This window comes from Sinohyriopsis cumingii, chromosome 2 (genome assembly GCF_028554795.1).
Source record: "Sinohyriopsis cumingii isolate HCF-2022 chromosome 2, ASM2855479v2, whole genome shotgun sequence".
Lineage (NCBI taxonomy): Eukaryota > Metazoa > Mollusca > Bivalvia > Unionida > Unionidae > Sinohyriopsis > Sinohyriopsis cumingii.
Window position 1 is genome coordinate 30,309,092 of NC_142962.1, and position 19,000 is coordinate 30,328,091.

At 34.1% G+C, this 19,000-nt stretch overlaps 1 protein-coding gene across 1 annotated transcript in view; it reads right to left on the bottom strand.

Moving 5' to 3' along the window:
* The window catches only part of LOC149804555 (uncharacterized), a 29,766-nt gene extending 12,543 nt beyond the window's left edge, over nucleotides 1-17,223 (bottom strand). The window contains exons 1-6 of the mRNA XM_089933080.1: nucleotides 16,996-17,223; nucleotides 14,265-14,410; nucleotides 9,864-9,959; nucleotides 9,015-9,171; nucleotides 3,288-3,333; nucleotides 2,168-2,323 (exon numbers count right to left, since the gene is read on the bottom strand). Coding sequence (XP_089789206.1) covers nucleotides 2,168-2,323; nucleotides 3,288-3,333; nucleotides 9,015-9,171; nucleotides 9,864-9,959; nucleotides 14,265-14,410; nucleotides 16,996-17,168 — 774 coding nt within the window. The 5' untranslated portion in view covers nucleotides 17,169-17,223. The remainder of the gene's footprint in view (nucleotides 1-2,167; nucleotides 2,324-3,287; nucleotides 3,334-9,014; nucleotides 9,172-9,863; nucleotides 9,960-14,264; nucleotides 14,411-16,995) is intronic.
* Nucleotides 17,224-19,000: the final 1,777 nt, after the last annotated feature.

The following is a 19,000-nucleotide window of genomic DNA, read 5'->3' on the forward strand; positions in this document are numbered from 1 at the left end:
TACTTGTCCGGCAGATTTATTTTTTATTTTATATGACAAGAGAACTATATAGTGGCAACATGTATTCGTCTTCCAGGTATAAATAAGCTAGTACGGCGATTGATTAAATCAAATCTGTAGTCATTTTGTTCTGAAAAAATCTAGTTTGAGTAGGTAGGTGCGCTATCAAATGCGCTCCTAAGATGCGCTGGAAACTTTAGCCTGGGCGTAATCTCCAAGGTTCACATATGTGTGTAATTGACTATTTCTCTCCCTTACATCGTCATTAGTGTGAATACACAGTGGATTCGGTATTATAATTTAGAATGAGCTTGTTCTTTTAGTAGAGTGTGACTTTTGTAGTATAACTCATTGAACTTTAAACGTTAATGCTCAATGATGATATATATAGGCAGATGGTCAGCAAATTAATCTCTATTTAAGAGAATATTGTACTAGAATTAGGAATGGAACTCAGTTGGTTGCACATGCGCTGTTTGAGGCGGTGATATTAGTTGTTTTGCTTACTAGCTTAGCAGTTGGCTGAAGCAATATAGCTATTTACGTACAGTGAGTGGGTGTTTACTTGATAATTTCTTGACAGTTGTTGCATGCATTGTGGGATTTTTGAAGACTGTCAGGCCATTGAATGTATATAGAATTTCATAAAAACAGCAGATTGCGAATTGCTTTCTTCCCAATTTCCTTCATCTCATCACCCATTCAACTTTCCATAAAATTAGGCCACAATTGCTTCTATGGCTATGTATGCACACAACTGCTATTGCCAGTTATTTCTACGCGAGGATTTGCACAAATTTTAGATCTTTACATTAATTTTTCAAAATCAAGCAAGTTATATCAAATCTGCCTTCTGGTATCTTAAGAATTTCTTATTATATAATTAGGAAATAAAATATATATCATGAGTACTCGAATTATTACTATACTCTTGAATCGGAGTCAACGAATGTATTGATTTACGAAGTGCTACAATATTCGTCGATAATCGGGATATTTGATTTTTTTTTTCCTTCTCTCCCTTGGTCCTTAATGATGTACTGAATAACATCCGTCCCTTCCATAACAATGACCGCTCCGGTGGCCTAATGGTTAGAGCGTACGCCCCGGATGCGGGAGGTCGTGTGTTCGAATCCCGGCCGAGTCATACCAAAGACTTCTAAAAATGGTACTAACAGCTGCCTCGATTGGCGCTCAGCAGTTTAGTGATAGGACTGGTCGGCCTGGTGACAGGATAATGTGCCTGGGTGGGACGTCATGCTACATGTCTGCGACATGATGTCCCAGTGTTAGACATCACTTTAAACTGTCTCAATGCAGACATCGTAGCGATATGACTGGCAAATTATTAAAGCTACGTTAAAAAATCTAAATCACACACACATACATAACACATTCTCCGACCGACACTTTATGCAATTCGAATTTAATAGCCAAGACAAAATTTCAGTCTTAACAGAGTATTTTGTCGTAATTGAGAAGAGTAATTTGTTACCACTGTGAAATGTTTCAAAAAGATCTAAAATAATTATTGGGTCTATTAGTGCGGAAAGGGAGAATATGTCAATCAAATTTAATGATGAAAATGGTTAGAATCTCTGTTAAACATGGACTACATAGGGCGAAAATAATATGTCAGTTTTAAAGCAGTTTCCAATGTAATTTATCAAATTCTTCGTTAGTTAAAGGACACGCATAAAACAATTCTGTGAAAACAAAACTAGCAACTAAAAATAATCAAAGGGAGCCGCGGTGGCTCAGTGGTTGGCGTGCCGAATTCGTGACCGAAAGGATGCGAGATCAAATTCTGCCTAGATCAGCTACCTTAGTGTGTCCTTGGGAAAGGCACTTTACACTAATTGCCTCTGCACCAAATAACCTTCTTTTGTTGCTGTTATGTAAAGAACCAACCAACCAACCAAACAAAGAAACAAAAACCAAAATGATGAAATTGTGCAAAGTACATGTATATTTCCTGTTGGGTCAGAATAACAAAAGTTTCTAAAAGTTAAGTTATGGCGATGCGACTCGCATGTGATCCATGTGAACAGAATTCTTTTTATGGGGACCAAATTTCAGGAGAAAGACAACTGGCGGAAACCATGCCACACTATCTATGTTATATCATCGTGTACACAATTAGCCCAAACTATGCATATTCTATTACCCTGGTTGGTTCCATAAGGGGCCACTTGAGCGCATTCTCCAGGACCGCCCAGTTAAAATGTTTGTAGATAAAATCTCTATACCGGACGTCTCCCGTCAACAACTCGTCAGCTGCCACGGCCGTGCCAAATGGATATGCATGCTTGACCTGGATGACCTGAGGGGAAAATATTTCAAAATGATCTTTCAAAATGTCACTTAGCTTTCAGCCAGAATATTGGATTCTATGCAGTACTTTGTCTTATCTGCCGCCTAAGCATTAGGGGGCTCAATATTTCCATCACAGTTTCTCTTTTATTGTGGGAGGTGCCCCCAGAATTAAGTTTGATGGGGAGGTTGAGAACTTCCTTTCACGCAACTGCCGCATTTTATTAACTAACAGCGCTAGTTCCACTATAATTATTTTTGTGTACAAGTGTATGCATGCATGGTAATATGAAGAATATTGTTTCAACCAAGATGATACAATTTAAGGAAGTTAAGGGAAGGCATTATATTATATTGACCTTCTTTAACCTCAACTATCGTAATGTAAACACAAAAGACAAAAAGTTTAGCACGAAAATTGTTTCTTTTTAGTTGTTTATGTATGTTCTCTATCGTAGATAATGATAGGGATCTTTCTTCAAGCGCATAAGAGCTGGTGATAGATCAAACATAACATGTAGTGCTTGAACTCATTAGTCAAGGAGACTCAGACAATTAGTCTTTTGGACCCATTTATTACAATATCAGACGACAATCTGTACTTTGGACGTTACTAGATGTATGAGACTACCCAACCAATTTGCGAATAGGATTGGTCAAATGAGTGATCTATTTATTATAACATCAGGTTACGATCTGTACATTTGACATTAACCATTTTATAAGACTACATGTTCAATTTTGACACATCTTGACACTTTATTAAGAGTGTAAATTTTGTGGTTGGGGATAGATTTGTAGGTACCTTTTGTCCAATTATTTTCTGCGGAATTAACGCTAGTTCCAAATAGACGTAATTAAACAGGGATATTGTTTTTCCGAAATCTCTGAAAGTCTTTATGTTTCTACTATAGAAAAGTGAGAATAGTATCCTTTTGTTGGAACAAAAAAATGTATAATTTCAAAGTACATACCTCAATTTGGACCTGTGCGGGATCGATATTAGCATCTGCAGAGATCCTGTTACAAATTGATGAATAGCGTGTTACTGTACCGGGGTATGCCAAGAACAAAACTGTAAGTTTGTCTAGGAAAGTGCTTTTAATTATGAATCGATTGATTTGAATTTGGATAGAGAGGAAAGTTTAGTAATGAAAAGTAAATGTAGAGAATAAAAATCTGAGAACTCCCCAAATTCTTGCAAAGCACATGAAAATGCAAACACGTTTTACTATGACGATTTGTGACATTATTTAAAATTTCTTTCACTTACAAATTAGAATGGAACATTCATAGAAAACAGAAAAAGACATCATTCTAGTTGATATTGTTCTTGCAGGTCATTTGCAGTGTTTATTATGTGTCCAAGATGTACACGTTCCTTGCCTATGATGATGTGGTGTGCTAATAACACATATATTCGTATATTTTACAGTAATTATTTATAAACATAGTCACGTGGTACTAAACGACAGGATGATGATGAAGACCCGATAGCAAATTCTGAAGAGATTTTATTAACATTTACATTGTACTTAATTGGAGTTTATAAAGAGAATTACAGGATTCTTAATGAGATTATTTACATTGAAAAGCTTGTATATTTTCTATAAAACATGGTAATGATCCCATCGATATGAATAATTTGAGCGTGATATTATCTATCCTAACAATCTGTTTGAGTGCCTGACTTAATAAACCTAAACAAAAACAATTGTCGTTGTTTCTTTAGTGAGCATACGTATGTAGAGTTGAATTGGTTTTATTGCATTGCCCGCTTCACTGCACGCTAAATAAAACTATATGTTGCACAGACTCACGCCATCGTTTGCCTAAAATGTTACTAACTGACCAACTTTTCTGTCTAAATGAAGTCAGTTTCATGTTTACAATTTTAGTGAAAATTTAATATATACATTTTAAACATTTGAGAAAACAAAACTTTAATTATAACTAGGTTTCTTTTTCGATCTTTTATACATGTGTTCCTTTCAAACAGTTGTTCATATATAGAAATTATTTTTATTGCTTTGTAAAATTTCTATTATAATTGAAGGTATCTAAAGTTTGGTTTTTAGGGGGTAGGGGCTTAAAAGCATACGGCGCACATACTACATAATTTATATAGTTGTCACGCGCCTTGTTCGCCATGCCATTGAACGCTAGCATACACAGTTGCGTTATATCAGGAATGTCATAATATAACGATCAAGTCATATCGAGCTGCTAAGTAAGGATTTATTTTATATAAGCGAACATCCTTAAATAATTTGTGCCCGAATTTATATATTAATATAATACATGTAAAATGCAGGGAAAAGTGATACTTACTGGAAATGTGTATACCAAATGATGTCGCTAGACTTCATGGAGATGTGATGCATTTGTGTGTAATACCAGTTATTGTCCCTGTGTGATTTGCAAGAAATATTTATTGATTTTCTGACAGAAGTAAAAATATGAAATTTTTGTGAATTTTCATAGTGAATAAGTCCTATGACCGAAAATATAATGTTCGATATACGTCTCGGACACTTACTCATTTTCTTCCGTCTATTCCGTAACTGGGCATGCGCAAAACACATGAAGACAATGGCATCGAGTAACAGAAAGGTGCCACTATTTTCAAATTGCTATCGGTAGAGCCATATGCTGCTGCATACAATGACTACTTTGGTTTGATGTGGGGTTTCGAACCAGAAATTATACATCCATATTTGAACGTCATGCAGTTACAAAGTGAATTGATTAGAATATTTCATTGCACATGACATTATCGAGATTACATTCGCAAGCAGTTCAAAACGTATTTTATGTAACATAAAGATGCCGAAATACACTTTCAAGCCAAAGTTTGCCAATCCCAACACAAAATTACTTTTAAGGCTGTACTTTTATGTAGTTTATTTTTTCTCATTTTTAATTGCGCAAAGCGACATCTTCACGTAGGAAATATTTTATAAATATTAAATTGCTCAGGGCGACACATATGCCTAGGTTCTTTGGTAAAAAACGAAACATATATTTGAATACAATATGTATCACCTTTAGAAACAAGAAATGTAAATATACCTTTTCAATTCAACATGTCGACCATATAAAAACATACATGAATTATAGTTACCTACATTTGTATATTTATGAGCTATAATGTGCAACCTTGCGAATGCAGTATATGTTTCACTGTCGGACTCTAGTCCAACATACCTATCCGATCTCACCCATGTGTACACACCAGCAAGATACTTACGCTCTTCTTCTGACAATCGTATACTCATTATTCCCACTATGAAAACAAAGTCATATGGACAGCGTTCTTTTGCATACCAAGGCCCAGCAACGTGGAATGAATTGCCCATTGAACTTAGACACAAAGACACAGTGATCACATTCAAGAGGGCTCTCAAAACTCACTTATTTCGACTGCAAGAACAAACTTAAAGACCTAATAATGTTTCCTACCTGAAATATTCTCAGCATGTTTTTTATTTTTTAATGTTTTTTCTAATTTCATGGTGTTTGTTTTTGTAATAATATTAGTATATGTTTTTTTATTTTATAGGTGTTGTCTAATGTTGTGAAGCGCTTAGAGCTTCTAAAGATTAGGCGCTATACAAAGTCCTCATTATTATTATTATTATTATTATTAATCCGAAAAAAAGAGTTCGTATTTTCGCATACAAATGCAGTAACCTTTTTAATATTTTATTATATACTTTTTTTGTTTATCTACCGAAGGCTTAATACTAAAAATAATACACTATATGAAACAAAGCAATTTAATTGATGCTGTATTCCGAAATAAATACACAACCAATGCATTGTGACAATATTAATGGTTGACAAAATCAGTTTAAGTCAGATTTTTGACCAAAATCTCTTGAACGAACGATTCTATGCTAATCCATCCGACAAGAACAAAAATAAATCAGCGAATACTAATCGCGTGATTGCATGCCTCCAAGATAATTAATCATTTTAATCATAATGAAATTACACAAAGCTATACGATGGACATTTGTTTAGGAAATGAAATATGTATTTATTGAAGTAGGTGTCTTAATGTATCCAGCGCGATAACGTAAGCATTCTGCCATTTATTTTCTGTTGTGTTTTGGGCAAATTATCACAGAATATTTAAATGGCAATAAAACTTTAATTCCCAATTCAAAGTAGAACATCGCTTAAAAATTGAAAAAGGTATCCATACATTGTTTAACTTGAACCTCGGTCATTCGTATGCAAAGCGACCATATTTATCACATCAACGAAAAAGCGTTTTTGTATAGTTTCAAATTTTCTTGGGCATAATGTCATCCATATCTATTGACGGGCAGTGAATGTGTTTTATCATATTTCACGAATGAGTTACAAAGGATTACTTCTCTCAGAAAAGTAGTTCACGGCCTGGCAGAAAATAAAAGTATCTACGGTAGCGTAGTGTTTAGCATAATACTAATTCATTTCGTCATTACTTACTTTCCGTATCATTTCTAAATCTGCTATATCAAATCATCCACCTTACATTCTAATTGCACTACCGCTTCCCCTTTCCAAGAAGACTTGTACATATCTTATGGTACATACATGCGTTAGTGGTCTACATGCCTTTGAGAAGCACATAGAACTATTACAATGCGACATCTGGTGGTGAACAAGCGATGCATTTACATTCAATATTACAAGAAATACTTCAAAAGTACTATCAAGTAAATGAAATATCATATTTACCATCGATACCACACACACACACACACACACACACACGCACACACACATGACTACAAAGCATTTGAGTTTGTCGCATAATGGAAGAGTAGGACTAACAATTTACCATTCTTTTATCATACTAATATCACAAAGGCAAAGACATGGGGAAACGAGCATATGTGTACAGGCTGAACTATGTTGCGTGTGCTAAATGGAAGCGTATAGGATCTGAGGATGAGCAGTACGTGAGGACAACAATAATATTGCGTGAGGTCATGAAAATATTCTGCATTGTGCACGTAATTTACCTGTACAAATAAGTATTTTAGCATTGTGCGGAATATTATTTGTTTTTAGATGAATATTGAACATTTATTTTAAAGTCATGACTTTGTATTAAGAAACTTTTTCTTTAACTGCTTTCTTTGATTTGTTTGTTCGGAAGTTTTATTTGCTCGCGTAATTTACGGAGTAAATAATTATAGAAGTCGGAAACATAAAACATGAAACCAAGTTTCAATTGGACCATTGTGCTTAGCCATTAGAGCTCTCTTTCCTAACTGGGTCTTTCATTTCCCGCTCTCGTATAATTTACACCCGAGATTATCGCATACATTTTATTTAAGGTAAAGATAAAAACAGTTCCGAATCAAATAATACCCGTGTTTTTTTTGCAGCTACAGTCATTGTTTCTTGAATTTTTTAAGTAAGTTTTATACCGTTTTTTGAAGAAAAAAACCTGTTAAAATTTAAGCATATAAAAAATGCATTCACATCAGAAAATAACCATTCTTTAAAATATCACAACATGCATAAAATTACATGGAGCTACCTAACTTGTGCTGACCGTGAAGAGGAAAATAAATCCACATATTTTTAACATGTTCAGTCTTTATAAAGAAAATAGATCAGGAATTACTTTTATTACGTTTCTCATATAAAAGCCACATAAGGAAAAATGATTATCTTCTTCTCGTATTAAACAATGGTTACATCTAATATTTTCTTCAGGACCTTATCTGGTTTGGCTTCTTTACCATCTTTGGCTTCTTTACCAACTTTGGCTTCTTTACCATCTTTGGCTTCTTTACCATCTTTGGCTTCTTTACCATCTTTGGCTTCTTTACCATCTTTGGCTTCTTTACCATCTTTGGCTTCTTTACCATCTTTGGCTTCTTTACCAACTTTGGCTTCTTTACCATCTTTGGCTTCTTTACCATCTTTGGCTTCTTTACCATCTTTGGCTTCTTTACCATCTTTGGCTTCTTTACCAACTTTGGCTTCTTTACCATCTTTGGCTTCTTTACCATCTTTGGCTTCTTTACCAACTTTGGCTTCTTTACCATCTTTGGCTTCTTTACCATCTTTGGCTTCTTTACCATCTTTGGCTTCTTTACCATCTTTGGCTTCTTTACCAACTTTGGCTTCTTTACCATCTTTGGCTTCTTTACCATCTTTGGCTTCTTTACCATCTTTGGCTTCTTTACCATCTTTGGCTTCTTTACCATCTTTGGCTTCTTTACCAAAATTGTTTAGTGTATATTGACAGTTTCTAAATATTTATGAAAATCAAAAACCAAAGCTTCCATATGATTACTGTTGAGGAGTTGGATTAATTTGCATTCCAGGTTTGAATAAAATTATCCGTCAACCTTTGTTTAAAATTCTATTACAGAGTATTTAGATCTCCTTCGTCCTGTGCAATGTAAACCTCTTAGAAACCTAAAGATTTTAAATTTAAAACAATTTTTACAATCGTCAGACTTTTTTTAAAATCAAAATAAAAATATTATACCTTTTCTATTTGGTATTTTAGTCAAATATTTTCTCCTTTTTGTTTTATATAATAATGGTCTACCAAAACCGCAGAACGGATAATGTACTTTGCAAATATGTACATTAGAAGAACATCGATTGCCACACTTAATCAGGATGGTGAAATATGTTTTAAGCAGTTCTGGCACATAGGAAGTTAACATTACATCTATTACCGGATATGCATCATCTGCTTCCGTTGACTGTTTATGACCTTGTCGGATTCAGATTTCCAGTTAATATTCTCGGGGATTTCCGTCAGGGAGGCAGAATCCATTAGGAAATCTATACCAGGATCCAACCCCTCCGCGAAAATTCGGCTGGTTTTAATGGCTTAACAAGTATATAGAATACGTGAGTTACACAAACACATTGATGAAATACATGTCACATTCCGACCAGTAATAAAAGTCGAGCCTCTCCTACTACAAATAAGTATATCACATTACAGATTTGACAAAAGAATACACTAGCAAATGAGAATATATTTGCAAATAAACATTTTAGGATTAGTAATCGCCCATATAGGCCTAACTTTGTACATTTTAACATGACAGTCGGTATGTATGTAGTAGTGCGTCACTGATTTTCGACGGTAATTAAAAATATTCTAGTGCAAATTATTCTGTCAGATTATGAACTTTGAAATCATAAAAATGCTCACTGATCTATATTTCCACCCATTCATTAATTCATCTGATTCCTCTGCGAAATTAAGTCATTTGATTCTCCTTCGAAATCTCTTCGATTGCAAAATGCTTGCGTTAAAGCAGTGATGACGTCACACAAGCTAAGGATGTTACGCCTTCAAAGTTGCATGTAGCGAGATAAATCACAGTTAAAACTCCGTTAAGTTTCAAAGCATCATACCGACATTAGGATACAGTTTCCACGGTAACAGTTTTCAAGTTACGAATCGTAGACTGGAACTATAGATCTTACATTAAAATAATCTGTCTTGATGTAATATTAAACTTATCTGTCCTTGTATTTGTAAAGTGTAGAAATGGTTTAGCGTTACTAACCTTTATCTGGGGTGAATATATCTCCTGACAATTCAATCCAGTTGCCTTTCCAAACTGTGGGCTGCTCGGCAATTGGAACATAGTTCTTCGATCCATCTAGCATTAGAAAACATTTTGGGTTACTTTATACCATTGAATTTCTATCAATTACAAAGGCACATGTCATCATGTAAAGAGATGAAGAATCGTGCTAAATACTTTTTATTTGGAAGGAGGGAATTTGAGGAGAATGAACGCATTTAAAAGTATACAGTACAAATAATGATTCAGCCTAAATTATGACTGAAATAGGAATATAAGTTTGTTGAGAATATTATATTAACACAGACTAATTCAATCTTATGTCAATAAATCTCACAAAAATTTTTCTGCATACTAACTGTTGCATTTTGAAGGCTGTATTGTTGATTGGAATTGAAATGAGAGCTTTAACTTATTTAGAAGATAATTTATTGCTGTATGGTTTTATGTATATTTAATTGATATTGTTTGTTGAATTTTTTCCCATGATTATATGTTATTTATATCTATATTTTATAATTTTTTTAATAAATACAGATATACATTTGTATTAATATTTTTTTTATGTATAATGTATTATTTGTAATATATTATACCTTGATATAATATTGTACAATCAGAAGTTAAATTATTTAATAAAATTTATGATCTGCATAATACTTACAATAATATATAAAAAAGTGTTCTATAAATAATTAATCATAATGTTTTGAACATTTATTTCATAGTGCCTCTTCTCTTTAAATGAATTAGTAAACTTATTTTTATGATATTAGTTTATACTTTCACTGTTTAAATTATTCTGTAAATTAGAATAAAATAAAAATATTCATAAATAATTGTAAAAAGGGGCGTAATTCAAATACCAAGCCGTAACATAACTTAAAGAACATAGCACATCATATATATATATATATATATATATATATATATATATATATATATATATATATATATATATATATATATATATATTTTTTTTTTTAAATGAATGTCGTATAAAGTTTTGGAATTTAGAACTCTTGAAGACGGTGAATGCAATAAGTTTCTTTCAATAAACGTTCCATCTCAGAATCAGCTATATCAAAAGTTTGAAATGAAAAATCTTGCAAAGTATAGGAACTGTCGTTAAATTGTGCGGTAACATGACATGAAAAACATTGACAAATATAATTTTTGTCATGTCTGATCTATTGTGGTTCATGCGTTTAGATATTTGTTGACGGTTTTTTTCTCCAATATATTTGATGCAACACTTTGTGTGTATTTTGTACATGTGCTTAGTCCAAATTCAAGTTTATGGTCTAACGGACTAGTGACATTTAATTTCTTAGCATCATAATACATAGCTCATATTCCTTTATAATCATACATTAAATATTCAGATGAATATTATTGGAGGCAAACATGTTTATTTGAGTCTGAGTCTAGGACATTAGTTTTTTTTATACATGGAAATTCCTAAACTTGTTTACAACTGAATGTTTTAGACAGGAAAATGACCTACATTCTGTTTCTATTATTGTGTCTTAACCTTTAAATGTCAATGTTGTTTACTTGAAAAAATATTAATTCCTACCTTAGCATCTGAAGTGGAATTGGTCTCATTGTTGTGTACGGTTTTTAATTTGTTTGGATTTATTTAAATTGTTCACTGCAATTACAAATTGCTCATTAATATTACTGCTCCAATGGCTTAAGTGGTTAGAGCGTCCAGCTCGGATGCGGGAGGTGGCGGGTTCCATCCCCGGTTGAGTCATACCAAAGACATAACAATGGTACTAGCAGCTGCCTCACTAGGTGCTCAGCATTGAGATGTTAGTGTCAGGACTTCTCGGCCTGGTGTCAGCATAATGCGACTGGGTGGGACATGATGCTTGATGCCCTAGTGCTAAATATCAGTAAAAACTGCCATACTGCAGGCATTTTAAATATAAGACTGAAAATAATTAAAGCTGCGTTAAAAATTTAAATTTCACACTCTCATTAATACCTCTTGAACAAAATTGTTAATGTTTAATTATAGTTCATTTAGTTAAGGACATAATGTATATTTGTTAAAACGGGGGGAATGATTGTCCCTCCGTATTTGGTTTTCGTTATCTAGGGGTTGACCGCCCTCGATGTTATTGCCCGGTTCGAGTAATTGTAAATATAAGTGGTGAAACTTATAGGTGAAATAGATAGAGATCTGAGCAGGTATATAGAACAAACCAACACGAGCCCCCGTACATGTAAACAAACAATTTAATCAATTACATACAAACACTGTGAAAACTCATTACATCAGGAATGTACTCTGTTTTAGAAATTTAAACTTCCACCGAAATACAAAGAAAACGCAAATAGATCTAAAGAAAATGGTCGATCTGTTTACTGATAGATTTAGTTCATCATAGGATCGAGTGGACAATCGAAGTCAACGTCTTGTACGATTTCATAACCTGCTCGGTCTCAGTCTGTTTTGCTTCCTCTGTAGCTGTTCAGACTCTTAGATCTCAGGATGATACTTTCTACCATCGTCTCAGGATACTCTCAGGATACGTCTCAGAAATTAATACGTCGCAGGATTGCGTCACAGGATAATCCGTCTCATACGTCTCAGGAGCTATTTTCTCCCTTTTAAATAAATATAAATAGAGACAACCTAAATTTCCCGTTATTTATGAAACAGTTAATTCTTCATTATTCTCCCTCGTTATCAGATTCTACTATCAGTGCTAAACAGACGCTAAGGTTATCAATCGACTCCACATGTCCTATAATGACCCTATTTAGTCAAATGGCTAATTCGTTACGCCTTGACCTTACACATTAACACATACGCGAGGCCTGGGGTTCTGAGCCAGCCTCAATTTACACCGCGAATAAATAGGATACATCACATCAATCAATTACTAGATCATTTCAGTCAATACACACTTATTCTTAATCATACGTGAAATCTTCTAAATTCGGCGAATTCACACGGATTCTCGTAATCATATTAACGAATGTAATGTATTAAATTCTTAGAACATAATTCTTATGCAAACAAGACAACAAATTCAAACAATTCGTCAAACTTATCTAAAGATTAATGTACGACATTCCTATGCATAAACTCAACACAGTTATACTTCATAAAGCAAATTATTACACGAATGTAGAAAAAAGATTCATGCTGATACAAGTAAATAACTTCAGCAAAGCATTATATATGGCATCAACAAATTACATGGAATTGTCACACTACCTTTGCTTTCAACGTTCCTCCCTCTGATCGGTAAATTAGTTCGTCGGTTCCTTTCGACAATAGCCCCCTTTTTGGACAACAGTTGTTTTACGGAAAGTTCTTGCAAATTCCCGGAGTCCTAGTTTTTGGGTCTCCTCTTGCAGGAAAAGCTTAGACTGATTAAAATTCGATGCGGGCGATATTAAAACCTATGAAATTTTGTGTTGGAACACGCCCTCTCATTTAACGCAACCAATCAGAATCAAATATCTCTGCCGCCTTTTTTCCAGAGGCGCCAAAGTCAGGGTCAGCTTGACCTGGTACTTTGAGTAACAGAGTTTCTGCGATCTCTCAATTGTGACAACTTTACCATGAAAATGAAGTTTTCCTTGTCCTTAATAATCCGCCTGGCTGCTGTATAAACAAATGTTTAATTAGGAACGAAATTCTCCCTCTAAAGGACATTACCGTACACGGTAGTATGGCGATATGATACACGCTTGTCTCCATAAATCTAATTAATGGTTCTCTGGTCTCAACTAATGTATTCTTGTTAGATCGACATAAAATTTGCCACTTCACAATATTATTGTGATAAATCAAGAGACTGTTAAAACAATGCCACATTCTTGGCCATTGGTACATTTGAGATAACATGCATATCTGCACATTCAATGTTGTCGGTTATTTGAAACACCATTGTAATTCATTCTTTACATTTGGACTTGTGATAGGACTTTACGATTATTTTGGATTTAATTCACAGTACTGTAAGATCTGTTTAAACTTTCACTTCATAATTAAGAGAAATAAATAATTTTTTGAATTTTACAAAAATGTATTCGTTTTCGCTCTTTTTTTATACTTAGTTTAAGAACAATAATTGTGACAATATCTCTTCGAATTTATGATTTCATAAGGAAAATTGAAACTAATTGCAAATGGAGACAAAATAATTTAATAACATTTTCAAATGATCATGATGGCTGTTCGTGATTTAACTTCAAGAGCAAATATTTACGATTGCATTTATGAAAGAATAAATGGGATCAAACTGAATGTGTGAAGCATACTTCGTACATGTTAGTAGTCGTATATTCTTCAGGAAAAGACCATTCTTAATGGGTCATTGGCGTTTTAATGAGGTCATTATAACCACTGCTTACCTACAAAGTCGTACTCCACTGTAAGTTTAACGCTGGCAAACAATTTTCCATGAGCGTTCTGCAAAAGCTTTACGAAAGCAACAGCTTCGTACCTGGTGTTCGTTTTAAGTTTCACCCACTGGGAAGGACCCATAATGGTCTGGTTCCTAAAACAAAACGTATGTATTGTCACTATCCATTGTTTCTCTACATGAAGCCAGTCTTTTATTGGTAATGTATATCCTTTTGGCGTGGATACATTATCTGCCAGTCACGTACATCTCGATCACGTGCTAGAAAGAATCTATATTGTCTCCTTCCTTTAAAATCAGAAACATCGTTAAATTCTTTTCTTGATATTAGTCTTTATCTATGTTATATTTTCATTACCAAAATAAAATTATTACCGTTGTCGCTATAAGATAAAATGTCATATTTGGTCGCACATAAATCATTTGCTTTCTGAGCGTTTGACATTCGTTAAGCATCGAATATACTGAATAATTAACCTGTAAATATAGGAGGCGTGTCTGGGGATATGGTGTGTCATTGGTGTTATTCTGTAACCCAGTCACATTATTTATGTCGTGCGGTGTTTGATAATTTGCAAGTTCCGGTCAATTGTTGTTTCGGTAACAGGCGACATGATCCAAATGACAGCTAATAACAGCTATAAGCATGCATTAGAGGCATGATCTCTAGGATTGACCGAGAACTTGCGTTGGTTAAGCAAAGCAAACTCTAAAAGAGTGTAATTCAAACAAAGGTCATAATCCGATATAATATATTTAATTATAGGTCCTTTTTATCGTATTATTTATGTCACAATACAAAATACAGTAATACGTAAACATTCCATAATAATAATATTTAGGAAAAATTCCACTTTTGTTTGAAAAGTAATATTTTAATAGAAATCGGATATATTGGAACTATCTACTCGAGCGCAAGAATATTCTTAGGTAATAAGGCTTACAACGAACGAATATCTTGTTCTATTTCTGATACGCGACATGTTATCTATTTTCAATGAATTCAACGTGTGATATTTTTACAAGTTGAATTCTTTTTTGTTTCAGAGAAAGGTCACTCGTATCTATGCCACTGTGGTTGATATAGATGTTGCCATCAGTAATGTTTCCACGTTGAACCATTCACAGAAGATTGCAGTGGAGCTTCACAAGACGATGTGCGAATGAAAGATGGCTTGGTCTCTACGTGATGACCGGTTGGTACTTTAGATTGGAAATAATTTTAGAAACAATGTTGGGTTTTTATTGATGACTGCATTCTGTAGATGTAGAATAACTATTCGAATAATACACCTGTCTTAATCCCTTGGTATTGAAAATTTGCTTCGACAATATTATCAATTGGGAAATGCTGCATATTTATGTTACGTAATAACATATTGTTTCATCTATTACTGACTGCGATCACACGTAATAAGAATGTAATAGTAGCTGAGACTAATTTCTAAATTGATTGTTTGGACGTTATAAGTAGAGGTATGTGTACGTTGTTGCACCGCTCCCGCAAAAAGAAGCTCAAATTCAGACAAGATGTAAAGATTTTGATGACGTGAATGTTTTCACACGGTTAAGGATATTTTCTGTCTACAGAGAACAAAATAGACTTTAATCTCATGATTCAAATATTATCTTAGAGCAAAGGAATTCAATAAGAAATTGTAAATTTAGTGTTAATAGTAACCTAACAATTAACTGTTATTCATGGGTTACATACAAATTCGTTTTAACGAAAGAGAAATCATTATAAGAGGAAGTATTGCAGTATTGACGTAAAGTTACTGATACAATTTACACATTCTTGTATTTGAAAACTTAAAAAAAATTAAGGACAAGAAACTTGTTTCAGCAATCGATTCAGTGTTGGTGTGGTGCATGGTGTCATAGCTAGTAATACATTTTCTGCAGTGTGGCAGTTTATAGTGATGTATAGCACTGGGGCATCATGCCGCAGACATGTAGCATGATGTCCCACCCAGTCATATTATCCTGACACCAGATCGACCAGTCCTAACAATACCCTCCTAATGCTGAGCGCCAAGTGAGGCAGCTGTTAATACCATCTTTATAAGCCTTTGGTAGGACTCAGCCAGCGATCGAACCCACGGCCTCCCGCATCCGAGGCGGACACTCTAACCACTAGGCCACCGGAGTGGTTGGGTTGGGTCGGTGTTTGAAAGTACAGGGACACACTGAGATTCTATCGTGCGAGTGCAGAGTTCCTTCACCGAGGACACATCACATTACCCGATCTGGGCTGATCCAAGCGTAAATCAAACCCGAACACATTCTTGTATTTGAAAACATCACGAAATTAAGGACAAGAAAATTGTTTCAGCAATCGATTCAATGTTGGCGTGGTGCATGGTGTCATAGCTAGTAATACATTTTATGACAGAAAGTGATGGCAAAGCAAAGTAGGAACAGGATAATGACGCATATACAAATGTTGAGGGCGAATAAAGCCTTGACGTTAGTCAATTTCGTATTTGTTCTTACACCTTTCACTTTTAAGACCCGCAAAAATATCGATTTATAATTTCGTGACATGACTTTCTTACCTTACGAAAGCGTTCTGTTTCTGGTTTCTCTTTGTTTATAAACATTTGTAATGATTTGACGTGCCCTTGTGTTTTGTTTTCCTTTTTCAGCATACCTTTGCACTAAATCTTGTTTAAAAATGGTTGTACTCGGCTTCCATTAACATATGTATTGTCGATTACCTGCCAGAAGATTTAATGGCATGTTGTCCACTGTGTTTATCTGAGGTCAGCTCGCAGTGATGGCTGAAGCAATCCCAGTTGCTCAAGCTCTCGAAATCCGGGTTCTGCAGTAGGTTGGCCCCAGCAGCTGCAGATACAGCCAGTGAAACAATGACGACGAAACGAGTAATCATTCGACTGCCTGCTACGGCAACTTTGAACTATAGTTTTTGACCGGCGAGGGAATCAAGTGAGTTCATAGGCTTGCGCTTATCTAATGGTACATGTCTTCCATATCGAAGGTCAATGATATTCCAAAGATAGATCGCTTCCAGTGTGTCAAGGTGCTCAAATTCTAATCCAGTTCAATATTTAATCCTAAACATATTTTCAAAGATAACCTCAATCTTTCAAAAAGAGGCACAGTTCTATATATATCTAGAGTTGTGCCAGTTTTTGCACACACACACACACACACACATATAATATTTTTATATAGATATTAAACATATGCGTAATTATTATATGTAAAATTGAGATAGAAAAGTAAATGTCAAAATTGTAAGTTTTAGATAGTATTAATGAATAGTAGCTTCAAACTTGCCTTTATGAAGAGTTTAGCGAAAATAATTAGGTGTCTAGAACATTATTCCCCGCGTTTTTCAGTATAAAAAAAATGATTAATGAAACACTTGTAATTTTGCTAAAAGAAACTGATATAAAATGACTTACCTTATCTCATTTTCTTTCATTTGTTTCTGTAATAACGTTTATTATTTGAAATTTGATATCATATATCGCAAATCTTTATATTACAAAAATCTGACTCCACTGCATTTATTCATCAGCTGCGAGTCAGTCTCCTCTCTCCCAATTAAAGTATTTACCCAGTAAAACCTTACAAATGCTTATGTTGACAAAATGAGGGCTTACTTTTTCCTTTTCTATTTATTGGGCTTTTTGTTACTCTTTTCATTGTTTAGGTTGTCAAAACGAAATCTTGCGTTTATACTTATTTCATAGTAACAATGATTTATAAAACTCTCTTTTTGTGTCACCAAAACCTTGGCTTGGCCACAATTAAGCCTGGCGAGTTAGGCCTTCAGGCCTAGATTTAAAGATTGTTAGGTTTTAATGTATGGATAGATTTGATGCTACTAGATAAGTTTTGAAAATATATAAGTGAATTGACTGATTCAAATAACTCAGGGCTACCACAATCAATTCCATCTCTTGTTTCAGATTATGCTACATATTTGGGCAAGTTCTTATATTTAAACTTTGACAAATTAAAGGTAATAATAATAATAATAATAATAATAATAATAATAAATAAATAAATGAGATAGCATTAGGATAAAGAAGAAATAGAACACAAAAAGCAGCAGGAGAAGATGTTAAAGTTCTAAATATGAATACTTTTTCCATTCTTAACAAGATTTATCATTTCAGTGTATAATGACCACTGACCAAAGTATCCAGTTACTAACAAAAGTCTAAAGGAAGGTGTGAAAACAAAATCTTCACGTTTTGCACAGGGACATGAATATGTTGCGGGGTGGGTAGTTTGTGCGTAACTCCTGTTGACCCAAATTACTTCTTAGGCATATAAAACTGGATGCGGAGGGAAAGAAGATTCATTTATATCACTGAACTACATGATACTGGCATCATTGAATCGATTCATTGTGTAGACGCTTTGGTTGGTTCTTAAAAGGAATATTCTGTAAAACATATAACATTGCTACTTAGGAGGAAGTTGAAAGCTGAAAACACATACTGTGGACAGAAAATGTTTCACGGTGGAAGATAAGATAGAATTTGATATTTGCATACTGTAAGTCCAAGGAAATATAAAGTAATTCAGTTAGTTACTAGTTATGTGCACTTGCTTGATTTCATTATCAGTGAATATCGTTTCGGTGCGGAAAGGGATCTTTGTATATACATGATTATGACCAGGTTTTTATGCATTTACTACTTAGAGTGGTAACTTGTTCCAACTTTCAATCGCTCTATGATAAAA